Raw genomic sequence first — 27,812 nt, 5'->3', positions numbered from 1 at the left:
ACTCTTCCACTAATAGCACTCGAAGACATTCCTCAGCGGGTAGGTTGCCTTCTATATCTCAGCACAACGTGCTGCCATGCAGGAGCTGGGCAACTGTGTTGTGTCCTAAGACGGCAGATGCTATTCTTACTGCAGAGAGACTTGCTGCGGCACAGCCCCTTCCTCAGCTGAAATGTTAAAAATCAGAGTCAGGCCCGAGTAGGCTCTCCCTGGAAAGAGTATAAATCAAGAGTGGCCCCTTTGAAGTCCGTGCGATGGCGCTGTGCCAGCCCAGCGCCTGGGTGCTCGCCATGCCCTCCTGGGACGTGCTGTCCCAGGGGCAACACAGCAGCTGCCCAGGTACTTCCAGCGGCCAGCTGGGGCTCAGTCTGGGGTGGGTGGGGGCACTGCTTACCTTGTGAACCAGCAAAAGCAAGCAATGCCTGTGCATGCAAAAGCCAATTTTTTGCTTATCAGCAAGAGGCCCCAGTGCATGAATCCCCTCACTGTTGAGATAGACAGAGGCAGGGCTTGCTCCAAGCTTGTTCCAGGACCATCAGTGTTGCAAAAAGCCATGTCCCCTCTCTTAGCCAAGCAGAGCAGGAGCAGCCCATGAACATGTTCAGATCAAATACAGATCTGGAGCCTGCGGTGGACGGAGGAAGCAAGCAGCCGATTCGATGTGAATGGTAAAGCAAGCTTCAACTTTATTGCAAGAAATCACACCTTATATAAGCACTAACTATAATCATGCATACTAATCATAAATCTATTGGATACATCCAAAAGGTCACATTATAATATCCCAGCCCCTTGTGGTATTTCGAGTATGTCACAACATCTTCCCTCTTCTGGCTTGTTTTTTTCCCAAAGGTTGTTCACCATAACAATCAAGGCCGCTCTGTACCCCAGTTTCTTCCTTTGCTAGCGTAACTGTCCTTTGTTAGCGTAACTGTACCCTGGGTTTTTCCTTTGTTTACCTCAGATGGCTGTAATCAGCTCCTGCACAGACCCATGTTCTGCAAGCCATTCTCCAACAGGAGCCCCAGTGCATTAAGTGTGATGTGAGCAGCTGCACTCGTCTTCATGCAAGTCTTGTTGCAGAAAAGGTTAATGAGCTGGTATGGGAGAGAGGGTGGAAGTAAGAGTAATCACAGTGCTGAGGTAGGGTTGAAATTGTGCTGAGGAGTGCAGGAAGGAGTCTGAGAGCAGGAAAGCGAGATGGATGTGGGTGCGGAAAGGGATAAGTGATAAGGTGGTAAAGGGTGTGTGGGTGGAAGAAATAACAATTCAGCAGCATTTCCCAAACGCAGGAGCACAAGCTGTATTAGGAGGAGGCAGTGAAAAGCAATACCTTCCCAGAGGCCTGAAGGCTTTGGCTTCTACTGGCAGTCCCCAGCTGGAGTCTGGAAGTCCCCAGACATGGCCAGACCTCAGCTAGCCCAGCCTTCTCCCCAGGCAGCCTGGGGACCCCAGGAGCTGCTGCTCTCTCTGGCACGGAGTAAGTGGAGGGGGACAGTGCAATGTGAACCACGTTTGGAGATGCTGCTGTGGCCCAGCCCACAGGGTCCTAGCTTGTCACCCTGTGTGAGCCCAGCCTGCGGCTACCACCCATGCATATGCTTTCTGAAGAATCTTCTAAGAAAAAAAATACCAACCTCGAAGTGGAAGAGGAGATTGGAGCAGAAGCTAAGTGTCTCTGAGTGGTGCTACCTGCTCCTGCCTGTCCGGGGAGGAGGGGGTAGATAAGTGTACTGGGTCTGGCTGAACTGGGACCGGTTTTCCCCTGTAGCAGCCCTCACGGTGCTGTGGTTTATGCTGGGAGCTGGCAGGGTGTTGGCAGCACCCTGGTGTGGTGGCTGCTGCTGAGCGGTGCTTACACAGCACCAAGGCTCCTTCTGACACTTCCCCCAGTGGGACGGGGTGGGCAAGGTCTTGGGAGGGGACACAGCCAGGACAGCTGACCCGAACCGACCCAAGGGACATTCCAGACCATGTGACGTCTGCTCAGTATAAAGCTGGGAGAAAGGAGGAAGGGGGTGGGGTCACCCTTGGTCCTCCGAGGCAACCACTCCGCGTATTGGAGCCCTGCTCCTGAGAAGGCCCGACAGCGCCTGTCCATGGGAAGGAGAGAATAAATCTGTTTGCTTTTGCTTCCGCACGCGGATCTTTGCTTCATTTTGCTTATATTAAAACTGCTTTTGTTTCACCCACAAGGGTTGGTTTATCTTCTTTCCCCTCTTTGCCCTGTTGAGAGAACAAGGGGAAAAGGTGGGGGGGAGAAGTGATAGAGCGACTGGGTGGATACCTGGCATTTAGCCAAAGTCAAACCATCACAGTCTATTCTGGTGCCCAACGTGGGGCAAAACAACGGCAGTTTTATATTAAATGTGCTGTAGCTATAGTAGTTATTAAGCAAGAAGCTCTTGTGCTGGTGACGGGCTTGGTTATTGCACTGCTTATCTTTATTTTGTTAAGCTCGGGAACATGCTGTAAGGAATCTGAGATCATCATGAGTGGTTTTATTTTGCAGGCTCCCGAGGTACTTAGCCATCCTTATGTTGGCTCATTGATACTCTTTATTAATGCTGTTCGCCTGTTGTGGGTTGTGTGGATCTCGGTAGGTTTCTGGTGTAAGAGAAGGCAAATTTTGAGTGAATCGGTGCCAAAATGTGCTCTGAGGCGGCCTGTTCCTGGGTGGCAGGGAGAGTGGAAGGAGTTGGGCAGATTCCTAGGATGGTTATTGCCTCCTGTAGCCTGGGATCTCACCCCTGAACAGGCAAGCAACCCCACAAAACTGACACATCACCTGACAGAGGGGTGTCTTGCCTATCCCAATGAGAATGAGCAACTTCTAGCACTTTCCTGGGGCCTGGCCTGTGCTTACCGAGCTGCAGTTCAGCACTCTCAAAGGACTGCGGTTGACATGGGAACTCAAACAATAACAACAACAGCAGAGATTGCCCCAGTAGTAAAAAAGAAACAATGGACAAGGAGAACAACATACCCTCGATTAATAAGGGAGGAGAAAGAGGAGGAAGAAGCTGGTCCTTCAGCAAAGGTATCGGAAGAGGGAATAACAGAACTGAAACAGGAGGCAGAAACTACCCGGTCCCTGACGTCATCAGAACTGCGAGATCTGCGGAAAGACTACTGCCGCCAGCCGGGTGAGCGGATCGCTGCCTGGCTGCTGCGATGCTGGGATAACGGGGCAGATGCTCAACAGCTGGAAGGTAAGGAAGCCCAGCAGCTGGGTTCCCTTGCTAGAAATCGAGGAATTGAAAGGGGAATTGGAAAAGAGACAGCAATTTGCAGTCTGTGGAGACGGCTCCTTTCAAGTGTTAAAGCAAGGTATCCTTTCAAGGAAGATCTTATGGACCACACCCCAGGGAAGTGGGCTACTGCAGATGAAGGTGTCCAGTACCTGAGAGAATTAGCAGTGCTGGAAGTCATCTATGGTGATCCAGATAATGATGAAGCCCCTAAAAATCCAGGGGATGTCCCATGCACACGGGCCATGTGGAGGAAGGTGATTAAAGGTGCGCCATCCTCGTATTCTGCCGGCTTGGCCGCGATGCACTACCCAGAAATGGATGCAGGAGAAGGACTAAGATGTACGCCAGCTGTGGAGGCAGTCTCTTCCTGGCTTCAGAACTTTGAAGAGAGTCTTGGTACCTCCTCATCTCTACGGGCGAGTGCCCTGGATGTTAGGAGCTCCCCAAGAAATCATTTCTCTTCTGTCCCAGTCAGGGGGGAAAGGGAAGCCAAGGCGCATGACACGTGGCAAACTCTGGTTCTTCCTGCGCGACCAGGGGGAGGACATGAGGAAGTGGGATGGTCAACCCACCTTTAAGTTGGAAGCACGTGTACATGAATTGCGAGGAAAGACCCCTGCCCAGAAGAAGACATCCAAGAAGGTTGTTAATGTAGCTGCTGTAAAACCACAAGAAAGTAACCAGCGATCTCCCAGATACAGGAAGACTGAGATCACCTCCCTTGACCCTGAAGAAGGAACCTCGGCCTGGCACAGCAAGAGTCAGACAGTGAATACTCCGACCAAGAACGGGAATAGAGGGCCCCTGCCTCCAGCCAGGAGGAGGAGAGGGATGATCGGGTGTGTTGGACAGTGTGGATTCGATGGCCTGGCACATCAAATCCACAGAAGTACCAGGCTTTAATTGACACTGGGGCACGGTGTACACTAATGCCATCAAGTTATAGAGGGGGAGAGCCTATCTGGATCTCAGGAGTGACAGGGGGCTGTCAAGAACTATCAGTATTGGAGGCCGAGGTTAGCTTGACTGGGGACAAGTGGGAAAAACATCCCATTGTAACTGGCCCAGAAGCCCCTTGTATCTTGGGCATTGACTGTCTCAAGAGAGGGTACTTCAAAGACCCAAAAGGATATCCATGGGCTTTTGGTGTGGCCAGTGTGAATACAGAAAAGGTAAAACAGTTATCTAATGGGCCTGACCTCTCAGAAGATCCTTTTGTTGTGGGACTGCTGCAAGTCGAATTCGAACAAAAGGTGCCAATTGCTATGAGGACCGTGCACCGACGGCAGTATTGTACAAACCGAGACTCTCTGGCTCCCATCCAAGAATTGATTCGTCAACTGGAGAGCCAAGGTGTCATCAGGAAGACACATTCGCTTTTTAATAGCCCAGTATGTCTGGTGCGAAAGTCTGACGGAGGGTGGAGGTTAACAGTAGACTATCGTGGCCTGAATGAAGTGACGCCACCACTGAGTGCTGCTGTACCAGATATGTTAGAGCTCCAGTATGAACTGGAGTCAAAGGCAGCCGAGTGGTACGCCACAATCGACATCGCCAATGCATTTTTTTCAATTTCTTTGGCAGGAGAGTGCAGGCCACGGTTTGCTTTCACGTGGAGGGGTGTCCAGTATACCTGGAATCGACTGCCCCAGGGGTGGAAGCACAGCCCCACTATTTGTCATGGACTAATTCAAACTGCCCTGGAAAAGGGTGATGCCCCTGAACATCTACAATACATTGAATGACATCATTGTGTGGGGTAATGTGGCAGAAGAAGTGTTCAAAAAAGGACAAAGAGTAATTGAGATTCTTCTGAGAGCTGGGTTTGCCATAAAGAAAAGCAAGGTCAAGGGACCAGCACAAGAAACTCAGTTCTTGGGAATAAAATGGCAAGATGGACGCCGTCATGTGCCATTGGATGTTGTCAACAAGATAGCAGCTGTGTCTCCACCGACCAACAAGAAGGAAACACAAGCTTTCCTAGGACTTGTGGGATTTTGGAGGATGCATATTCCAGGTTACAGTCAGCTTGTGAGCCCTCTCTATCAAGCGACCCAAAAGAAGAACAGTTTTCAGTGGGGTCCTGAGCAGCAACAAGCCTTTGAGCACATCAAACAAGAGATAGCTCGGGCGGTAGCTCTTGGGCCTGTTCGGACAGGACCAGCTGTGCAAAATATACTTTACACATCAGCTGGGGAGCACGGACTCACATGGAGCTTCTGGCAGAAGATACCAGGTGAAACTCGAGGTCGACCATTAGGATTTTGGAGCCGGGGATATCGAGGATCAGAAGCCCACTACACTCCGACTGAAAAGGAGATACTGGCAGCATATGAGGGGATTCGAGCTGCTTCAGAAGTTGTTGGTACAGAAGCACAGCTCCTCTTGGCACCACGGCTGCCTGTATTACATTGGATGTTCAAAGGAAACATCCCTTCCACACACCATGCAACCAGTGCTACCTGGAGTAAATGGGTCGCGTTAATCACGCAACGGGCTCGACTGGGGAAACCCAACCCTCCAGGGATCCTGGAAGAGATCATGGATTGGCCAGAAGGTAGAGATTTTGGAGCGTTGCCTGAGGAGGTGGCTCGTGCCCAAGAGGCACCGCCATATAACGAGTTACCAGAAGATGAGAGGCGTTATGCTCTCTTTACTGATGGATCCTGTCGTGTGGTAGGAAGCCATCGGAAGTGGAAAGCTGCTGTGTGGAGTCCCACAAGACAAGTCGTTGAGGCCACTGAAGGAGAAGGTGAGTCAAGTCAGTTTGCAGAAGTAAAAGCGATCCAACTAGCCCTAAAGATTGCTGAACGGGAGAAGTGGCCAGTACTATATCTCTACACGGACTCCTGGATGGTGGCTAACGCCCTGTGGGGGTGGCTACAGGAGTGGAAGAAGACCAATTGGCAGCGCAGAGGTAAACCCATCTGGGCTGCTGCATTGTGGCAGGACATCGCTGCCTGAGTGGAAAACGTGGCTCTAAAGGTACGTCATGTAGATGCTCATGTGCCCAAAAGGCGTGCCACTGAAGAACATCAAAACAATGAGCAAGCAGACAAAGCTGCCAAAATTGAAATAGCTCGGCTGGACCTGGACTGGGAGCGTAAGGGTGAGCTGTTTGTAGCTCGATGGGCCCATGAAACATCAGGGCATCTTGGCAGAGATGCAACGTACAGATGGGCTCGTGATCGCGGGGTGGACCTGACCATGGAGGCCATCTCCCAGGTCACTCACGAATGTGAAACATGTGCCGCAATCAAGCGAGCCACACGAGCAAAGTCTCCCTGGAACAGAGGGCGATGGCTGAGTTTTCAATACGGTGAGGCCTGGCAGATTGACTCTATTGGACCACTGCCACGAACGCGCCAAGGCAAGTGCTACATACTCACCATGGTAGAAGCAACTACGGGTTGGCTAGAAACGTACCCTGTAACTCATGCCACTGCCCGAAATACCATCTTGGGTCTTGAAAGGCAAATTTTATGGCGGCATGGTACTCCTGAAAGAATCGAATCAGACAACGGGACCCATTTTCGAAATAATCTTATAAACTCCTGGGCAAAGAAACATGGCATTGAGTGGGTGTATCCCATCCCTTATTACCCACAAGCATCTGGAAAGATTGAAAGATATAATGGGCTGTTGAAGACTATGTTGAGAGCATTGGACAATGGGGGATGGAAGCATTGGGATATAAATTTAGCAGAAGCCACTTGGCTAATTAACACCAGAGGATCTGTTAACCGTCCTGGGCCTGCCCAAACAAACCCCCTTCATCCTGTGGGAGGAGATAAGGTCCCCATAGCACACACAGGGAAATGGCTGGGGAAGGCAGTGCGGATTGCTCCTCCCTTGGGAAAAGGCAAGCCCACTCGTGGGATTGTCTTTGCTCAGGGACCTGGATGTACTTGGTGGGTAATGCGGGAGGGTGGGACTACTCAGTGTGTGCCTCAAGAACATTTAACCTTGGGGGGAAAGTAATCTGTGGGGTGAGTTGTTTGTTGCAGGAAGTGATGGAAGAAGTAAGAATGATGAAGAGTGAACCAGATACGTGCAATGACGACCCAAACCTAGCCGGTGCTGGAGTCCAACAGTCAAACATACTTCTGTCCTGAGCATCTATCTTGACAGATGGGAGCCAAGTCACTGAACATCTGGAGGAGTGAAGAAAGCTTAAGGAATGGATAAATGAATATTATGTGGGACCTGGGCATAACGTAAATGGTATGGAATAAGGGGTGGAGACTGTACTGGGTCTGGCTGAACTGGGACTGGTTTTCCCCTGTAGCAGCCCTCACGGTGCTGTGGTTTATGCTGGGAGCTGCAGGGTGTTGGCAGCACCCTGGTGTGGTGGCTGCTGCTGAGCGGTGCTTACACAGCACCAAGGCTCCTTCCGACACTTCCCCCAGTGGGACGGGGTGGGCAAGGTCTTGGGAGGGGACACAGCCAGGACAGCTGACCCGAACCGACCCAAGGGACATTCCAGACCATGTGACGTCTGCTCAGTATAAAGCTGGGAGAAAGGAGGAAGGGGGTGGGGTCACCCTTGGTCCTCCGAGGCAACCACTCCGCGTATTGGAGCCCTGCTCCTGAGAAGGCCCGACAGCGCCTGTCCATGGGAAGGAGAGAATAAATCTGTTTGCTTTTGCTTCCGCGCGCGGACCTTTGCTTCGTTTTGCTTATATTAAAACTGCTTTTGTTTCACCCACAAGGGTTGGTTTATCTTCTTTCCCCTCTTTGCCCTGTTGAGAGAACAAGGGGAAAAGGTGGTGGGGGGGGAAGTGATAGAGCGACTGGGTGGATACCTGGCATTTAGCCAGAGTCAAACCATCACAGTACGAAATGGGGAAATGAACAAATTGGCGGTTCTGAGCCAGGGGAGGACGCATGCAGGAGGGGCAGAGCCTGGGAAAATATCCCCACTGACAGCTACTGCTATAAAGCCTGCTGGATTATCAGGGTCAAAGTGGGATACTGATGTGAGGAAGATGAATTGCTCATTGCTTTACGGAGAATGAAGGTCATCTTGCATTGACACTATCTGTGGAGTGAGGCTGCCTGTCACCTGATAAGGGCTTGTGCAAAGGTCTTGAGGAAAACACCCAGTCCATAGTGGCCATAAACCAACATCTCTGAGAGAAAGTTTAAAATAGATGCAGCTGATGGACTCATATAGAGCTGCTGTCCCATATGGATGGCCCGGGGTCTCCTGAGCTCAAATGCAGCATTCCAGTAGCAGTTGAGCAAATGGTTGAACACATTCCCCTTCAGAAACTTTGTCAGTAAAGTCAAATTCAACAGTTCATTTTGTTGACGGATAAAGCCCGGGTATCAAGAGTAACACCAATATGGTTTGCCAGCTTGATCCAATTTTATTAAGTACAGAGCATCTTATATACTATTAAGGCGTGATCCCATACAGCTAAACAAGCTGTGATTGGTTCTAAGCTACTGTCCACACAATAGAACTCATATTTCATTGGTACAACGCGAGAAGCACACCCAAGAAGCACGAGCCTATGGACCTCCTACTCAATGTTTCAACTTCACTCCATATCTCTAGTTAAGGAATTTGCTAAACAATAGCTCTCTATGCAGTGACAAGCCAGAGAAGAACATTGAACAGTGAGTTCTTTACACAGGGGCAGCTAGCAGAGAGTTACTCATGTCAGTATCAAGGACCAGGTGGCTGTAATCTTCCAAAAACTTCTCCACAACTTCACACTGTGAACTCCTGTCAGGAGCCCCAGGAGAGGAGGAATAACCTGAGCCTTGCTGTCAGGGTCTCACTACTGTGGTTTTACAGGCCCTGAGTCCCCCCAGCCCCTTGCCACAGCACAGCCCCGATGTCAGCACAGCATTCCTGGGAGAAATGCAGTTCTGTACGCATGAAGGCTTTGGGATCAGAACCTAGAGAGGCAAAATCCAAGCTTAGCTAATATAAGAGGCAGTCAGTGGTGTGGGATCATGGGATGAGTCTGCTGTGAGACCCTGAGAGGCACCCTGCAAGCTACTGTTCACCTGGAGACACCCCTGAGGGGGCAGCAGGCACTTTGAGGGACCCGAGGGACAGATTTGGAAGGAAGGCAACATACACTTGTGTTGCCCAGCAAAGCAGTGATGGAGTAAAGTCTGCATCTTCAGCTGCAGCAGATTTAGCATATATTTTCTCAGGTCACAGTCCTAACTGAGATGTAAAACACCCTGGCTGCTGGCTATCTGGTGGCAGCCACCGTCAGTGTCTTCTGCTGGAGCTGTTGTGCTTTACACAACTGATTTACCCTTCAACCCTGAAGCAGTGGCTTTCTGAAAAACTCCAGACACAGGGAATAAAAGCGGTACTCTTTCTTGTGCTTGCTGAAATTTTGGAATTTCCTTGCTTGGGTTGAAAGACCTGCAGTGTCCTCCTCATTCAACTCTCATTGTCATTTATGAAAAGACGTTTAAGTTTTAGATCTATCATGGCACTTTGTGATTTTCACTTGCATGAGCCTCTGTCATGCCTATTCATACAGCTTGTCAGACATTCAAAGGCTCCAAGGAGCAGACAAGTCTAAACATCGCAAGGTTTGTACACTTGTTTCTTGAGCCAGAAAAATCTAACGCGTGCTCTTCAGAGCAAAGAAAAAAGGCCAGAGTCTAGATGTGCAGATTCATCTGCACTCCCCGAGCCTCTCAGCATTTGGGCTTTGCGGCGTGAAGACACATCTCCGCCCTTGCTACGGGCTCCCTTCTGATCAGATTTTACAGCAACGATTATCTTGAGAAATGTTTTCGTGTAACGATGGAGAACTGCTAGCAATAAGAGTGTGACTGTTGTAGTGAAAAGTGGGGCCTTTTCACATCGCAGGCACGTAACAGCAACGGCTGCTGTAGCGGGTTGCACGGTTCATGGACCAGAATGACTTATCTGAAGGGAACGAATGTGTATTTTTTTAGCTACGAGCCCTTGCTGGGCTGGGGAGAGCAGGCAATGAGGCTGCAGCTTGTGGATATACTGGACGGCCCGAGTCCGAGCATTTGAGACAACGGCTGCCTACAGGTGGTTTTAAACAATCCGGTACGTTCTTGGTGCAGTGCCCAGCAGGAGAGCTTACCTGGGGCACTCCCAAGCTTTGAAGGCTTCACCTGCGGTTGACATTTCCTCTTTTAAAAACCGGGTGCGAGACTGATGGCGAGGCGGGGGCTGGATGAACGCGGCCCTGGGAGAGCTTCTCCAGCCCCGTCCTGCCCCCGGGCCGCAGCGCTGCCCCCGGCGCTGCCCCCGCCTCAGCACGCGGGGGGTGCCTGTCCCTTTAAGAGCCGCGCGGGAGGGCAGCGCGGCCGCGCGGCGCGTGCGGAGCGGCGGCGGTTGGGCCGTTGGGCGCGCGGCGAGGCGAGGCGAGGCGGAGCGGGGCGGCGGCGGCGGCTCCCCGGGGCGGCGGCGGGACTCGCTCCTTCCTGCGCTCCCGGGCAGCGCCGCAGCCTTGTTCCGAGCGGGCGGGCGAGGCGGGGCGGCGCGGGGCCGGCCGGGCGCGCTGAGCGGGGCCCCGGCAGGAGCGGGAGATCGCGCGGGCCGGAGGTGACGGGGGCTGCCGCGGGCCGGGCCGGGCCGGGCGCTGAGGAGACCCTTGTGCCCCTGCGGGGAGCGGCGGAGGCGAGAGCGGCAGGAGCCGGGAAGGCGGCGGGAGAGCGGGGGAAGGCCGGGCCGCCGCGGTGGTGAGTGCGGGGAGTGCTGGGGCGGGCCCGGGGAATCGGGGTTTGTGGCGCCGGCCCCTCGGTTCGGGGGCGGGAGGGGCTGTGCTCGCCGCTGCCGCCGGAGTTGGGATCTCTCGGGGCTTGGGGCGTTTGAGGGGCCGTTTCCCAGCCATCGGGGCCGGGAGGGGCTTTGCTCTTGCTTGTGGGGCGCTCTGGAGCCCCGTGCCCCTGGCTGCGGCGTGTCCTGGGAAGGAGGAGCCGGACCTGCGCCCGTCTCTGAGGGAACTGGTCTTTCTCCGTAGGCTGCGAAACCCCAGAGCAGTTTGCACGCTTCGTAGCCTGGGGCGCGTTCCCTTCGGTGTCCGTCGGTGCTTTGTTGTGGTGGGAACTGGGGGCCAGAGGCGGGGGGGCAGCGGGCTCAGGTGGGGTCCTGGCCACGGCGATGGTTCCTGGGCCTTGTCTGAGAGGTGCAGCTGAGGCGTCGTCTCCTTGCTGAGCAGAGATGCTCGCCTGCCTCTGCCGCCGAGGGGGTTTGCTTATGGGGGTCCTGCAGGCCTTTCCTGCGGGCTTTCCCCAGACCGGGGCAGAATATCTGCCCTCAGTTCAGGTCTTCGCCTCACCTAAAGCCCAGGTGCCTGTCTTGGGCACTGTGGCAGCCCCGGACACTGAAGCGGCACCTTTGGGGTTGCCCAGGGACTCTGAGACACTGTGCGGTGAGAACTGCCAGCTGAAGGGCTGCTTGTGGCCAGTGACTGAACAGGAAGTTGCAGGCTCCTTGATAAAGAAATCTCCTTTTTGGCTAGGTGAAGTGAACTCTTTTATCCACAAAATACTGGGTCAAGTGCTGGCAGTTCTCCGTAGGAAGGCCTTATGCTGATAGAGCTTGAGACCAAAGCTTTATGCTGGGGGATTTCAAAAGAGCGAGGCATAGTGAAACTGGGAGCTTGTCTGTACCTGCGTGGTGAGCTCCCCTGCCTCAACACCTTTCATGTGTCTGGTTTCAGAGTCTGTGGATGACCTGCTTGACGACCTCCTGGGATATGAGGTCGGTAAATGGAACCTTCTTTGCAGCTGAAAGGACAGCATGCTTGTCCTCTTGCTGCCCTGCTGAGAGCAGGAGGTGCTGGTGCAGCAGCCAGTGGTCTCTCAGGGGGGAGGAAGCAGCAAGCAGGGTTTCCCCGTGTCAGAGGCCGTTGAAAAGGCCGGCCGTCAGCTTGGGGAGGCCGAGTGAAGTTCATCTCTGGTTAAAAGCCTCTGTGTCCTGTGGGGAGACGGCACATCCCCCTTTGGGGTGCCCAAGTCAGGAATGTGCCTGTGTCCGTCATCCTCCCGTCTCTCTGTCTTGTTTCCAGATGAAAGCCCCATGAATTCTGCGAGGAGTACCTGGAGGATTTCTTCGACAGATTACTTTCAGAGGACGTGGAAGGTGCAGAGGTGAACCTGACTTTTGGGAGAGAGCCTGGGTACCCTGAGGGCTGGGACTGAGGGGGGCCAGGCTTGCCCCTGGTGTCAGCCCAGCCAAGTCAGCAGTGGGATATTGGGGGGAACCATGAGGTGTGGCTGAAGAGGTGACCCCTCTCTGGCCTGGCTTGGGGGGAGCTGGGCCAGGGGAGCGGGTGGATGGCGGGAGAAGGGCTTGCGGGTGCCCTGGGTGAGCTGGAGCAAAGCCGGGGGGCGCGTCGTGCTGCAGCCCAGCCCTGGTGGGCGCTCTTGGGCGGAAGCACCGCAGGAAGGACCCTCACCCAAAGCACCGGCCTGGCTGTTGCTGACGCTTCTCCCAGAGGCAGTAGGATCTCAGCAGAGGAATCGAGGCACGGGGGGTTTCCGGTGAGGGACACACCAGGAGGAGCTGGGCATGTGTTCTCCCATTGCAAGCAAGGAGGAGATGCGGGGTCTGGAGCACAGAAGCGAGGGGTGAGGAGTTCCCCAAGTGTGCTTGTCTCTAACCTCTGCCCTCCTTGGCATGCAGGGATCCAGTGCCTCCGGCAGAGAGCCCCAAGCTCTGCTGCAGAGCCTGAAGGTCAGTGCAAAATTACCCTTTGCCTGAGCCCCGTGTGGGCTGCAGCCGTGGCCTCCAGCACCAGCCTCTGAAGGGAGAAGCAGCGCTGAGGCAGGAGTAGCATTCGCCCTGCTCCCGTCGCCGTCCTGTTGCTTTCCAGGACTTGGACGACCTGGAAGTTGATCCGCTGGGAGCGTCGAGAGCTGGTTCTGGGCCAGGGCAGGCAACCGTGAAAGGCCCTGGGAAAGGTGAAAAGGAGATTCTGCTCTTCTTGTGGTAGGCTGGTTCCAGACGAGCAGGGCGTATTTTCTTCCGCAATAGGGAATGACAAGTGGCTTTGTTCCCAAAAGTCCTTTTTGGGGCTGTCCCAGCCATTGTGGCCGTGTGTTGTCCCTGGGTTGATCCCTGGCCCGGCCTCGTGTCGTGCTGTGGTAACATCACTGCCCTCAGCAGCCACAAGAGCCGTGCTGCTGCCTGCCACCAAACGCCACTTGGCAGTTGCCTGGTGCAGGTCAGAGACCAGGGATCTGCTTGGTCTGTGTGGAAGGAGAGCCAGGGGGTTGTGGTGAAGATGTGCCTGTCCCCAGCCTGTCCTGCTCTTCCCCAAGGCCTTTTCTCCTTCTCTGCCTGCAAGGAGGCCCCTCCAGAGAGGTTGCCACCCCACAGGGCCATGAGGGGACTGACTGTGTGTCCCGGGATGTGCTTTTAGGGACGGGGTCTGCCGCCAGAGAAGTGACCTTTGGCCAGGGTGGGAAAGGGACATCTCTGCAGGACCTTGTCTGTGAGAGCTGTGGCCTCTCTTTGCAGGAGAGTCTGGACCTGCGATGGAGAAGAAGCCTCTGTCGTCCTTCGCTGCTTCCCGACAGTACAGGAAATTTAACTTTGAAGGTAGGGTGTCACTTCCCTTCAGCGCGTGGTTGTGTGGGGGCAGCTGGGGACTCTGTCCTTGCTCTTTGCCCGTAGCTTGCCTCTTCTGTCACCCAAAGGCTCGGCTGGTTAATGACATAGAGCGTCCTTCACCCCTGCGATGCCCGTGCCAACCTCATCCCTTAGAGGTGACCAAAGGCAGAAAAGAAACAAGACTGCTCGGTGTTGGAGGCCCTCCCCAGGGTGGGGCTGGGAGAGGATTCCTGAGGGCGTTTGCTTTTTCAGCCCCGCTTTGGTTTTTAATGCCTGTCTGTAGCACTGGGAGACCCTTGTGTCGGGGAGGGGGGGATTCTGTCCCCCTTCCCAAGACGGGAGCCGGTTTCCTGGCACAGCTGAGATCTGGCTGTCAGAGCCTGTGCTTTACCTGAGGTCAGCATCTGTTCCAATCACTAATTGGCTTGGGGTGATGGAGGTGGGCTTTCTCCTCCCCTTTGTTATTGCCTAAAGAGTAGTCAGGCGTTAAAGCACCCCACTGCCGAGACACTCGCGGGTGTCCCAGGTCTGTGCAGAGTCTGCGTTCGTGGCTTTGGGCAGAGATGATCTCCTGTCCCCACGTGCACGTGGTGGGGAGCGGTGTTTGGCTGAGCACAGAGGCGTCGTTCTCAATAACCTTGGTTTTGTTGATTTGTTTGTTTTGATTGTTTTATTTTCTGCCCCTACGGGGTAACTGCCAGATTTAGATGATCCTCTGTCGGGGCTCTTGTCTGATGAGGAGCAGGATGCTCCCAAGAAGCCAGCTCTGACAGGTGCCGAAAGCATCCCTGAGATGCAAGGGAAACAGAGCAAGGAGCAAGGTGAGCAGGGCTGCTTGATGCATCCTCTTTGTATTAAATGAATCAGCAGCCTGGATGAGTTTGTGTGATGTCCGAAGGTTAAAGGAAAGCCAGCTAGTGGCATCTCTCGTTAACCAGTATGGCCCTTTAGGGAGCAGCTTCGTAGCAGGGTTACAGGTGGTAACAGCTCCCCGAGTGCTCGACATTTGCAGTGTGCTAGAGGTCACAGAACTGACTTTTCCTTTCTGGGACTGGAGTCTCAGATCTTCCCTTGGAGCTCATCCAGCCTGTTCTGCACACTGCCAGAGGAGAACCAGTGTTCTGGGTCAGGGTTTGGGTGGCTGAGGGCATTGCTGATGCACCCCAAAGCACAGTTGCACCTCTGGGTGGGATCCAGCTGCAGTGTGACCGTGTTACGGGCACTCGTGACTCCTGTTGCTGCAGCAGGGATGCCAGTGGGTCTGGTAGTCCCCTCAAACCTCCTTTCACCCTGAAAAATCTTCTCTGGACACGGGTAGCTGCTGGTGGGTTGGGGCAAGGACTAAGGTGCATTGGTGGAAGAGGGACTTGAGGCGAAGGCGGGGAGGAATTCTCCGAGTGGAAACTTGCAAAGCTGAAGAAGCTGCTGGTGTCCCCCCGAGCTGGAAGCCTCAGTGTCAGTGACACCCAGCAATGTCCCATCAGTGGCCACGGAGCAGGCGGTAGTTTGTCACTTGCTGTGAGATTTGGTCACTGAAAAGAGCTATTTAAAAGTGACTCTGTAAATGGTCCTGAGAGTTGAGAGCAGTCAGGGCTGCTCTGATCTCTTGCTGGGGGGAAAAAAAGAAGGAGAAAAAAAAAAAAAGGGAGACAAGCCCCCAAGCCTAGCTCAAAACCTCTTACCATGTGTGATTCTCTCCCTCACCCCCCCCAGAGCCACGCGCAGCCCAGACGCCCCTGCGCACCGCGGCCCCAACGTGGAGGAGGAAGGAGATCACCTTTGACGAGGACATCACCGACCTGATGGATGCCATTGGACTGGGCAGCAGCCCGGGAAGAGATGGCAAGAAGGCAGAAGAGTAAGGGCAGTGCAGGGGGGCGGGAATAAAGGAGGGGATGGCTTGTGTCTTGAGATGGTGCCACCATGGTGGGTGGGGGATGCTGAGCTTGTGCCTGTGGGTCTGCGCAAGGGGCAGGAGCAGCCTTGTGTGGCAGAGAAGAGCCAGAGCAGGCTGGCAAGGCTGTGTGAGGAGGAAGAGCCCTGCCTCTGGGAGAAACCCATCTGCCGCTGTGTCCCCAGCAGAGAGGAGGTCCGGCCAGCCCGCGCCGTGCTGGACGAGTTGCTGGGACGAGGCTCCGCGTCCAGAATCCTGGAAGAGCCAGGCCTGGGAGAGCGCAGGGAGGTCGCACAGAAGTACCACCAGAAGCAGCCGGGTGAGCAGAGCCAGGGATGCTGGGAAGGGCTGCAGAGGTGGCAGCACTGGCTTGGGCGAGCGAGCTCGATTTGTACTGCCCTTGCAGGGGAAATGCCCTTTGTGCCCTTGCGGCAGCTTGGCAGCCTTTGCACAGGGTCTGTAACTCGGCTGCCTTTGGCCGTGGGCTGAGTCCCAACAAAAGTTTTCCCCAGCCGTGCTGAGGAGACCCCTTGCTGTCCGGTTTCTGGGCACGAGGTTTCCAGCGGTGTTTTCCCGGAGGCAGCAACATCAGTGGGAATTGCAGGGCGGGAGGAGGAGGAGGGCTGGAGTCTTTGCAGCCGGCTGCTCCTCTGGGTGCTGAGTCAAGGCCACTTGTCTGAACAGAGAAGGAAGAGGGTTGGCGCAAGGAGGATTTTGTGTTTGGAGCTTACCAGCCCTCAGTGGCCTCCACAGCCAAGGGCCAGCCGGCAAGAAGGCAGCCTGTGAGGTATTGTGCTCTCTGTGTCTGTAGCTCCAGGCACCGGCCATGCTGCCCCTTCAGCGGAGCGGGCAGGGTCCCCGGTGTCCCCTCGCGGGCAGGGATGCAGCTGCTTCTCCTCACAGCAGGTTTTCAGCCGAGAAGAACAGTGAAGTCAAAGCAGAGCCCCTCTCCAAAGCTCCCCCGTTAGCCAGCCAGAGGCCCGTGCAGGGCCGCAGGAATCGAGGTGACTGGCGGGGCTTGAAAGACAAAGACATTCTGGATTTGGAGCTGTCATCTCCACCGAAGGCCAGTCCTGCAGCAGCTGGGCGGCCCGGCCCCGCCAGACAGCTCCCGGCTGGAGAGGAGGCAGCTGCTAGACCTGCCCCAGTGGAGGAGGAGGAGGACTGGCTGAGCGCTGCCTTATCACGCAAGAAAGCCCAAGCGCAGGCGAAGGCCCAGCAGAGGAGCGCCAAGCCCTCGGAAGCCCCAGCTGAAGGGCTGAATCGCCGCTCTCCTGTCAGGTAAAGGCACGGTTGACTGCCGCAGCGCTCCCGTCTGTTCCGCATGTGGTTGTCCAGCAGGGGCTCTCAGAAACCCTGGGCTCCGATCTGAGAAATCAGTTTGAAGCACTGTCTTGTCTCAGGTTGGGGTAATAATGTGGGGCTGTGTCCCAGTGATCCAGCCCGCAGTGCCCTCACAGCTCGGGGCTCTCCTTGCGGTTGTAGCCAAGAGGGCACCCAGTGCTGTGAGTCCCGCAGAGCTGTCCTGGATCAGCACCCCCCCACGAGCTCCTCCCCGTGCTCCTGGTTCCTGCCTTAATTGCCCGCCCTTCCTCCTCGTTGAGGCAAAGGCTCTCCTCCAGCTGAGTTGGCAGGGACCCAGGTCCAGACTTGTGCCACTGAAGGGGAGTGGGAAGCGAATTGGGGACAGAGAGCCCCGTGGTGTGGGCAGGGCTGTGTTAGGTGGGGCTGCTGCTGCCCAGGGGAAGGGGGTGGATGCAGCAAGGAGGAGCAGCGTGGAGGGAGGTTTTGAGGTGTCTTTGCTCCCCCTGCAGCCCAGAGGCTGAATCCTGGCTCATCTGAGTGGGACAGAGGCTTTCCCCTGCCAGGCAGGAGCTGGCGTTGTGGGGAAAGGATCTTGTCTTTCCTCGCCTCCTTGGCTCTCCCCCATAGGATGCTTTTTGCTTGCAGCCGGCCAGCAGCCTCCCCAGGAGCACGGCCACAGGCAGCCGCCGTGCAGGCCGAGGCAGTGAGCACAGACAGCTCCAGGTAAGGCTGCCTTCGCCTTTCGGGCGTCCTCCATGGGAGGGATGTCCTGCAGAAAGCAGCTGTGTGTGGGAGACGGGGCAACGGGGAGCGCTGGTACCCAGCGGGGGGATCACGGTGCCCTGGCACCTCTGTAAGCGGGAGGGCAGGTGGCTCTGAAGTTTAAAAACTCCAGGCAGTGCTGAGCAGGAGAATGTCTGGGCGCCTCTCCCTGAGCTGCGGCACTGCTGTGCATCACCCGTGTCTCTGTGCCCACGCAGGCCACCGCTCCCCTGGCTCAGCACCGCGGAACAAGGCTCAGCTCAGCCGTCGGAGGCAGCACAGTGGGATCCCTCCGGAGATGCCAGCGCCCCAGGTGCGTTTTGTGTGGTTGTCGAGTTTGGGCAGCAGAATGCAGAGAGGGTCCCCCCCGGCCCTGCAAGAACAACCAGGCACAAAAAGGCCAGAGCCGCAGCATCGCCCTTGTCCATGTGAGCGCTGCCCGGGCTTTGCCCAGCCGTTGCTGGAGGGGGCTGCCAGGCTGCAGGATGCCACCATGCCCGTGTTGTGGCGTGGTGGGGACAAGGTGCCGGGGCACACTGAGCTCCACATTTCGTGCTGTCCCTCGTCTCTCCCTCTTCCCTCCTGCTGCCCCAACCCTCGTGCCACTAGCGCTGTGTGCTGGCAGACCCCCTCCTGCCCTAGGCTGAGGCTGAGCACCACTCGAGAGGCCACTGAAAGTGGCTGAGGGGACCCAGCCTCCTCCCTGGTTGATGGAGATGGAGGAGGAGCTGTGCTTTTCCCCCAGACTTAATCTGCAGAGCAGAGTCCCCACCAGTGTGCGTGGGGTGGGGTAGGAATGCGGGTCTGGGTGAGCCTGTCTGAGCCTCTGTCCCCATCCCCAGCTGCCAGAGTGTAGCAGGACCCTTCTCGCTCTGCCAAGGAGACCCAGGCCCTCATCCTTGTGGGAGGGAGTGGTTGCCCTTGGCCTGTCTGAATCACAGACTTGTTCCCTTTTCAGTCCCTGCAGCCTTGTACCCGGGAGAGCAGGAGACACAGGGCCCTGCCCCGCTGGCTCAGGTAGGTGTGCTGGGCCTGTGCCCCCGAGAGGTGCAGAATCGGGGTGGTGATCGTGAGCCCTCCCCTGCCAGCTCAGGGTCACCCAGCCCTGTCTGTGCTCCCTGGGCAGGAGGATGGCTGTGCCCTGCTTTGCATCCCTGGGAGCCTGTGTTGATGCAGGCCAAGGCTTTGGAGAGCCCCGAGATGCCCCGAGTTGTATTTGTGAGGCCATAGCGTGTGTGCTGTGGCTGCTTTGTAAATCGTGTGCATTGCAGCCCTGCATTGCCTGCGCAGTGTTGAGAGAGCTCCCCAGGCACAGGCCGGGCAGAGCTGCCCGCGGGGCACGTGCCTGCCTTTAGGGGCTGATGGCCACAGCACAAAGCCCCGGATGCTGAAGGGCCTGTGTCTTTTATCTGTGTCCCTGCAGGCAGAGTCTCCAGGCCTGGGCTTGCTGCATGAGAGGAAGCTGGGGGCTCCCGCGGCCCAGCTCCACGAGGGCTGTCGGGCAGCGCTGTTCCGTGCCCAGGCCCGCGTAGCAGAGTTGGAGAGCCAGGTGAGCCCCATGGCCTGCTGGATGGGGGAGCAGGAGCCACGCCTGCTCCCAGTGGCATCAGGGGCACAGGCAGAGTGGAGGAAGCTGCCCGTCCAGAGAAGGCTGCGGCCAGCAAGTGCTGCTGTGGGCGCTCTGTCCCTTGGGCGGCACAAGGACCTTCTCCCCGGGTGCCCGGCAGGTGCAGACATTGGAGCTGGCACGGGCTCAGGACAAACTCTTGCTGGAGATCCTCCGGCAGCGGCACCAGGAGGACCTGGATCTCCTCGACAGCACCCACAGGTACCCAGAGGCGAGAGCACGTGCTCCCTTCCTTTGAACGGGCCTTGCCTACAGCCCTGTCCCTCTCCCCGGGGGGGGGAGCGCTGGGGCGCTGCCCAGATCCGTCCCTGGGGCGGGCAGGCCCAGAGCCGTGTGGGTGTGGAGCTGGTGTGGGCAGAGAGGAGCCCCACAGATGAGCCAAGGGCAGGGTTTGCTCTCACCCACCCTGTCCTGTGTGGCAGAAGGAGGAGGAGCTGTTCCCAGGGCCAGCATGTCCCCAGGCAGGGCTCAGGCTGCGGAGAGCCACGTGTTTCCCCGCACCCCCAGCGCCGCCGCTCTGCTCTGCAATCCCCGTGTGAGCTGTGGGTGGAGAGGGCCGACTGCTGCCCTGAAGGTAACGCTGCTTCTTCCCGCGGGCAGGAGCCAGGTGAAGATGTTAGAGGAGACCTGCAGGCAGCGAGAGCAGAGGCTGCGGCAGGAGAAGGAGCAGTTGGTGGCTCAGCTCCAGGGGCAGAGGCAGGAGGCGGAGCGGGAGCGGGCAGAGCTGCTGGCACAGCACTTGGCCGAGCTGGAGCATCTGCGAGAGCTGCAGAGGTGAGAGTGGCACGAGCAGCGCAGGTGTGGGGCCGGTGCTGCTGGTTGTGGCAGAGGAACTGGGGAGTGGTTTGGGGCCAGGGTGACAGGAGCCTCCAGAAGCACTGGGCTGTGGGCAGTTGGGCGGCGTTTGGAATGGGGATTTGCTTTGTAGCCGGACAGAGGGAGACGTGGCTGGAGACGTCCTTTCCGAGTGAACGTGTTGTATCGTGCAAGATGCTGAGCCCAGTGTTTTATCTCCCCCAACCCCCTTTTATCCCGGTCAGTGAGTCACTGCTGCCCACACACTGGGGGTCAATGAGAAATCAGTTTCTAGTGGAGAAGCCCGTCCCCCCCAGCTGTGGTCCGTGCCCAGTGCGGATGCCTGTCAGTGGATGCCCTGGGACAGAGCCCCGTGCCAGCTCAGCTCCTGGGACCTGGTTCCCAGGCCCTTGACCAAGCCTCGTCCCCACTGCCTGTCCTGGGGAGCCCCAGTTTGTAACAGCCCGTGGTGGGCTCCTTGCCCGTGTCCTGCAGGGTGTCTGTGCAGGAGCTGCGCAGAGAGCACGAGCAGCAGCTCCAGCAGCTGAAGTGTCTGAAGGACCAGGAGGTTGAGGCGGTGACCAGCGCCACTTCGCACACCAGGTACCGATGGCTGCCATTGTGTCCCTGCGTTGGTCCCTGGCCACGGTGTTCCCTGTGCTCCAGGGAAGCAGCCTTGGACCGTGGCACCAGAGGCCACCCCCTCTCCCAGCCCCTGCCTCCAGGGACGCTGAGCTCTGCTGATGCAGGAATACTGCTCTGCTCTGCCCCAGAAGGGTTCGGGGCAGGGCTGCCCGTCCCTTGGCCCACCACACGTCCCCCTCTCCATCGTGGGGAGATGAGGTGTGTCCCCCCGGGGTGACCCTCCCCTCGCTGCTCTCTGCAGGACTCTGAACGGTGTGGTGGATCGGATGGAGAAGTTCTGCGGCACCCTCTGTGATGTTTTACGGAAGGTGGAGGCCACACAGCAGACGACCTCCCAGGAGCTGGCCATGGGGACGCAGAAGCAGGAGAAGTATCTCAAGGGTATGTCTGCCATTCCTCTGCGCCAAAATGGCCACGGGGTCCCCGCCGGGGCTGGGGACACCCATGAAATGGGGAGAAGGTGCTCCGAGTCAGGCAGAGGCCTGGATCCAAGGCTGGCAGAGCCTTGCCTGCCTCGGTCACTGGGCTTCTCAGGGTCTTCCCTTTCCAACATGGTGTCCTGGGGGATGTGCGGAAGGTGCTGAGCACAAGCGCGTGCAGTTTTTCTGTGAATACGGGGTAGACAGAGTGGGGCTTCCCTCTTCGTGCTGCTCATGGCCCCGCTGCTGCCTCTCCCCAGAGCTCCAGGACAGCCTGTGTCAGCAGCAGAGGGAGGCGGAGGAGGATGGGTGCCGGTTCCGGGAGATGGTGGCTAAACTGGAGGCCAGGCTGGATGAGCAGACTGGGCTGCTGGAGGTGAGCCCGCCCTGTGCCCTCTGCCCAGCTCAGCCCTCCTGTCTGGGGATGGGCCGTGGGTCTTGCCCACTGGCGGTCCCTGGGCTGGATGGAGCCTGCGAGTGGCATCTGTGTCTCCTCTGTGTCTGAACCCAGGAGCACCAGAGGTTGCTGGCAGAGCGCTCCAAAGTGGAATCGCTGGAGGAGGCGCAACAAGCGCTGACCCAGCAGCTCTTGGAGCGAGTGGAGCTGGAGAAGGCGAAGGTGAGGTGGGGCGGAGATTTCCAGGTGCTTTTCTCAGGTCCTGTGAGTCTGAGCGGGGCTGCGCTGCGGCGTGTGGTGGAGGAAAGAGGTGGGTGCTGGGCGGCAGCGTCCTTCCTCTGCCTCCTCAATCCCACACCCAGCTGTGTGGCGAATCGCCCTCAGATCAACCCTCTGGCACACGGGTGCGAGAGGCTGCCGTGTGCGTGCACGGCGCTGCGGCTTCTGGAGGAGCGTGGGGCCAGAGCTTTCCGCGCAGGGTTCCTGCCAGGCGCCGGGGGCTTGAAGCAACCTCTGGGTGTTGGCCGAGGTTCAGTGGCAGAGGTGGGTTTAAAGGAGAAAAACGTTCCAGCAACTGGGACTTAGTGCTTTCTCTCTTCCTCTCTGGCGACGCTCTCCAGAGCGCGGTGCTGCAGGAGCAGCTGGCGGTGACGCGGCAGCACGCGGGGGAGCCGCAGAAGCTGGCGGCCGAGCGGGCTGAATTTGACGCCCAGCAGCAGCCGCCGCCGAGCAAGGAGCAGGCCACGGCCCGAGCGCTGCCCGTGGCCTCTGAGGGAGAGGGCCCCGTGAGGAGCATGGCCAAGGTACCGCAGCAGAGCCCCTGCCCAGGGCCTCCAGCACCCGCTTGGCAGGCTGCCGGGTGGGTCCTGCCTACAGGGCAGTCGTCGAGTTGTTGGAGGCAGAGACATCGCTTGGGGTGGTGAGAATGAGGCTGTTCCGGGAAGAGCCCGAGGCTGGGGGGTGAGGGTGCTGCTGGAGTAGCTAGTGGAGTTGCTCTGCGCCCCAGACGGGCACACACGAGAAGCTCCTCAGGGGCAGATGTTTCCCATCTCTTGGAAAGACACGAGAGAGCATCCAGGACGGATCGGGTCATGCGCTGGTTTCCCCTGTGCCCATCCTAGGAGTGGGCCAAGGTGAAGATGCGGGCCCACACGCTGAGAGCCCAGGAGGAGCAGCTGGCGAGGGAGAAAGAGCTGCTGGACAAGCTCTGCCAGGAGCTGAAGGCAGAGAGGGAGAATGTGCATGAGGCTGCACTGCGCGTCCGGCTGCAGGAGGAGGAGATGAGAAGAATGACCAAGGTAAGCGGAGCATCTGCGCTGCCGTTGCCAGCTGCGCACGGGCTGGCAGCAAAGCTGGGCTTCCACTGCCCTCCCAGAGCAGGGAGGGAAAGCCTGTTCTGGAAGAAGGGGAAGGAGGGGACGCCTGAAGGAGTCCTGCTGGGCCCAGGGCAGCGAGGGTCCCTGTCCCCAGCCTCCCCAGCCGCTCTGCCTTGCAGCTCTCCTCCCAGAAGTACGAGGAAGGGCAGCGAGCCCTGCAGGAGGCACGCAGGGTCGAGTCGCAGGACCAGTCGAGTCTGCAGGCCCTGCAGTGGCAGTTGGAGCAGCTCAGGCAGCAGAAAGAGTGTCTGCACCAGGCAAGTACCCCCTCGGCTTCCCTTCTGGGCCTGGGGCCGCCGTGCCAAGGGCCCGAACCGTTGTCAACATCTTCTCTCTCTCCCTTTCTCCCCGGGACGGGGCAGGGTCGGCTGAGCATGGCTCAGCAGAGGAGCCAACTTCAACAGCTGCGCCAGGAGGCGTCCAACAGCCCCACGATGGTGCGGCCCGCAAGGCAGGACTGCAGTGCCCTTCTGACAGGCTCCTCCAGTGTGCCAGGTAAGGCTCTGTGCTTGCTGCTGGTGGGGAGGGACGTGCCGGGGGGCAGCTGCACTTGTACTCCCCTTCTTGGGAGGCTTGGGCTGTGCCCAGGGGCTGTTTTAGTTCCCCTGCGTATCAACCTCAGACGGGAGGAGTTGGCCTCCTCGTCTTGTGAAGGAGCTCAGCGAAGCTCTGAGCCAGGGCAGTGCCAGGAGAGGGCAGAGGGGCCAGGAAGGGAGAGGCTGTTGGGTTAAAGCCCGTTTGCCCTGGGAGCATGGCGAGGACCCTGCTGCAGGGACCCGCAGGCAGCACCCGAAGGGATGCTGTGTTGTCTCCATCTGCGGATCCTCTGATGGTGGCAGCACGACACAGTCGGGCTCCTGTTCCATAGGGAGCCTGGGAGGTGTCGAGGGACTCCAGGCCGCTCTCAAGAAACTCGTGGCCACTGCCAGCTCTGCCGAGCTCAGTGCCACGGTGGCGATGATGAAGTTCCGGGTCCTGCAGGTGAGGTGGTGGGCGACTGGGGTGGGAAGGGGCTTCAAACGTGCTGGGTTGGGAGCAGGGCTGGGTGAAACCTGATTTGAGCCCGGTAGGAGACAGCCCAGGCTGTGGCTAAGATCATTACTGAGCTGTGGGGCTGGGCGGGCTTGTAGAAGACCCGGGCACCTAGAGGAGGGATGGCAGAAGCAAGGACGGGTGGCTCCTCACAGCTGGTCTCAGGCTGATGGACAAGGTCCTCGGCACTGTGGGGTCGCACTTGTCCTCGCCGTGTCCCTGGCTGGGAGAAGCCAGCTGGCCTCTGGCTTCAGGATGTCCCTGTCCTCTCCTGTTGGCCCGCCGATTCCCTGCTGGGTCCTTCCCCAGGCGGGGCTGCTCTTTGAGGCTTCCGCTGTGGGTCTTGCTCAGAGCGTGAGGTTGTGGGCTCGGGGCGGGGGGAGCCCCCACACCCCAGGGGGTGCCACGGGTGGTACCTGCCCACTGCTGACTGCAGGAGGGAGGGTTTGGGATGCTTCCCTCCCTCCTGAGTGACAGCCAGGACTGTCAGCCCCCTTCTGTGGCACCCTCTGATACCTCTTCCATCCACCCCTCTCTCTTCCCTTCCCCTTTGCCCCCTTCCCCTCTCAGAACCGCGCTTACTTAGACGAGGAGCAGCTCTTCCTGGAGTCCCTGAAGAAAGCGCCCTACAACGCCGCTTCTGTGCGAGGCTGAAGTGGTGACGCCCCTTCGGTTCCCTCCCAGGACACTCAGAAGTTAGTTTCACTGCCACATTAATTAATCGGTTGTTCGCTGTGCCAGGTCGTCCACTATTTCATCGTCAGCACAATCCCAGACCTTCTCTTTATGTTCCAGGGTGTTCCGCTTCTTTTCTAGGGTTTGGAGATCCAAGTCTATCCTTGATGAATTTCTCGTCACTAGTGCAGGTTGTCTTGACCATGCTTCAACGTCCCACTTGCCTGAGCTTCCCACCCTCATACTTGTTCCCGTGGGGGCGGTACCTGTAGCCACTGGCATGATCCTTCACCACGGCTACGAGCAGATGTGAAGTGGCCTGTGTCAAGAGCCGCAGTTTGTTTGGCCTCCATTTCTCTTGCCAGTCAGAGAGGGACCTGCGGCTGTTGACTGCCAGCCGCCGAGGAAAGTGGCTGAGCGGGAGCTCCTGGATGCCGCTGAACGTGTGCGGCTCCTCCGCAGCCAGGGAGTTTGCTTTGCTCAGACAGACCTGTGTTTGGTCTAGAGATGCACAGAGCAAGAACAAATAGTAATTCATAGTCTCTCTGTGTAAGAGACTCAGAGCCTCTCTTTTTCTCCTTTATAGAACAGCAACCTTTTCAATACAAAGCAGCAGCAGCCTGAACCTGAGATGGCACAAGTCCAAACTGAGATAGGAGATATTACTAATGCGGCAAGAGATGCTGAAAAAGAGCAAAGGCGGCAGTCACAGATGTGAGAATGTTAATGTGTTCTTCTCTTTGGATTTCCAGGGCTTCCCAGCTCCATTGCTGCAGAGTTAATGTAAATACTCTTGTCATAAGTTGGACAAAGAAACACTCTGTGGGCCTGGCTGAAGAGGCTACGTGTTGGAGGAGGTCAGAGCAACACAGAACTTTCCTGCAGATGGATGAGTTATTGGGGCTGTTGTCGTCATAATGAGCTAAACCCCCATTTAGTCGGTCTAAACCAAAGAACTTTCATTACTGCTGCATGAAAATGTAAACCAGAATAAAATCCTGCAGTACTGTAACCAGTAGTGTCTAACGTATTTAAATACTTATCTCTTCAAATTCCTATTTAAGAATGTTTCAAATGGAATTGTGAATTTCCATTCAAAATTGGTGCTATATCCTCCTGTGCAAGGCCAGTGAAGCTCAGCCAGGCACTAGGGCTGTTGTATCGTGGAAGCCAACCTGCTACTGATTTGTGATGCACAGGATCAGAGCAAAATCTTCACACTTAAAAACACTATTTGAAGTTAAAATAGAAGGAAAACTTCTCCACTTGCTCATGAAAATTAAAGAAAGATTAGATCCTTTGTATCCTGTTTGAATAAAATAGGGCATTATGGTGAATTGTGTGTGTGTGTGTGTGTGTGCGCGCACACACTTTCTAATGCCCTTTTTTTATTCTCACATTTTTCAATTTAGACTTTCTCAGGTATTTTGTTCCCAAAGCACTTTGTTGGATTTTATATTACTTGTGAGTGATGTCACTCAATATTTCACCAAAGCGCTTCATTTGATCATGTAGGAAGGAAACGTTTGAGAGCAAAATAGGTCCTAGATTTGTCTGAAATAGATTGTTTTAAATTATGTTCTGCCTTGTGCTACTGTCCATCTGGGCTCGTGTGGCAATACCAGGGCCTGCAGTAAGACACAGCACCCAGCCTCCATCAGCCTCCACGTGTGCTGTGCCAGAAGCCTTTCAGCTGTGCCATGCCCTGCTCCTAAGCTTCGTCGATAAAGTGCAGATGAAAATCAAATCCTAGAACCGGCTGAGGCCAACTGGAGGAGTTTCACTGAGGCCAGAGGCTGGGTTCTGCCCTTGGGCCACAACAACCCCCAGCAGGGCTACGGGCCTGGGGAGGAGCGGCTGGAGAGCTGCCGGTCAGAGAGGGACCTGGAGGGGAATTGATAATGAGCCAGCAGTGTGCCCAGGGGCCCAAGAAGGCCAGTGGCATCCTGGCTTGTGTCAGCACTGGCCAGCAGGGACAGGGAAGGGACCTGAGCCCTGTGCTGGGCACTGGGGAGGCCGCCCCTCGCTGAGTGGGTTCAGTTTTGGGCCCCATCCCTGGAGGGGTTGAAGAGTCGGGCTGAGCCAGCGCTGAGGGATCTGGGGGAGTTGGGAACGGTCAGGGGGAGGGTCATGGTTGGGCTGGAGGAGCTGCAAGGGCTTTTCCAACCCGGATGGTTCTGGGATTGTGTGTGAGATCCTGTGTGCCAGACACACGTGATTCACCTGACCTAGGATTTGTACTTTGGTGTGTCGCAGGGGAGGCGGAGCTGTGCTATAGATGGGACTCACTGCTGAACACGGCCTTGTCCAAACAAACAGTGCCCTGCTGCAGCCTATTAGTACCTCACTCTGTTGCACTGGATAACCTGAAGATTCGCATCCCTAGTTCAGGCTGCATGGACTATAAATGGTAGCTCAGTTTGAGAGCAAAAACCTTGAGAGTCCAGTGCCAGGCATACTGCCTTGGAACCACTCCAGAAACTAAGGTGGCGTGGCATGGCTTCCCAGGGTGGCAAAGACCTTGTCATGCCTGCAGAGCGCAGCAGAGCCCACTGACAGATCAGTCCATCGATCTGTTACTGTTTGGACTCCAGGAGATCAAAGGCCTCTAACATTTCTCTTTTTTCCACATCTTGCAGAATGTCTGAGGTTGAAAGGGATCTCTGGAGGTCGTTGGGTCCGAATCCTCTCCCACCGTGCTGTCACTCCACTCTGCCCCCCAGCAGAAACACAATGTACACACACTTTAGAAAGTGTCTGATATTTCATTTGTTCTAGACAAAGCTGATTGCAGTGGATTTTCTAGCACAGATGTTTCTCTCATCCTTGACAGTTCTCCCTGCTGTCTGGGCCTTCATGTTATTCACAGACACAAGCTGAGTTTGTTTGAGGTCTTCATCCTGCTCTCTAAGAAGGGGGTCACAGGACCCTGCCCTGTTTCTTCCTTTATGTGGTTGCCAGTGATCCTGTGATCGCTGACTGAGCTGACTTGTACTGCAAAGTGGACTCCCAGAGTGTAGGTCCAGAATCATCAGGACAGTGTCTGCATTGCTTC

The 27,812-nt window shown here is 56.7% G+C and overlaps 1 protein-coding gene across 1 annotated transcript; it reads left to right on the top strand.

Moving 5' to 3' along the window:
* Positions 1-254: 254 nt before the first annotated feature.
* LOC141968025 (fas-binding factor 1 homolog) lies at positions 255-25,768 on the top strand. Its single transcript, XM_074922359.1, has 28 exons — positions 255-339; positions 11,936-11,976; positions 12,288-12,365; positions 12,901-12,951; positions 13,091-13,178; positions 13,738-13,818; positions 14,532-14,651; positions 15,544-15,688; positions 15,910-16,043; positions 16,409-16,511; positions 16,604-17,005; positions 17,657-17,752; positions 18,010-18,104; positions 18,750-18,808; positions 19,215-19,340; positions 19,519-19,619; positions 20,019-20,192; positions 20,709-20,816; positions 21,100-21,239; positions 21,538-21,653; positions 21,789-21,896; positions 22,295-22,477; positions 22,796-22,972; positions 23,170-23,307; positions 23,413-23,545; positions 23,919-24,031; positions 24,653-24,777; positions 25,510-25,768. The coding sequence occupies exons 1-27, from the start codon at positions 255-257 to the stop codon at positions 24,734-24,736; spliced, it is 3,279 nt and encodes a 1,092-aa protein (XP_074778460.1). The 3' UTR covers positions 24,737-24,777; positions 25,510-25,768.
* Positions 25,769-27,812: the final 2,044 nt, after the last annotated feature.

The sequence above is a fragment of the Athene noctua genome, chromosome 18, assembly GCF_965140245.1.
Source record: "Athene noctua chromosome 18, bAthNoc1.hap1.1, whole genome shotgun sequence".
Lineage (NCBI taxonomy): Eukaryota > Metazoa > Chordata > Aves > Strigiformes > Strigidae > Athene > Athene noctua.
Note: the sequence above shows the minus strand (reverse complement) of the source record. Positions and strands in the feature narration are given on the sequence as shown.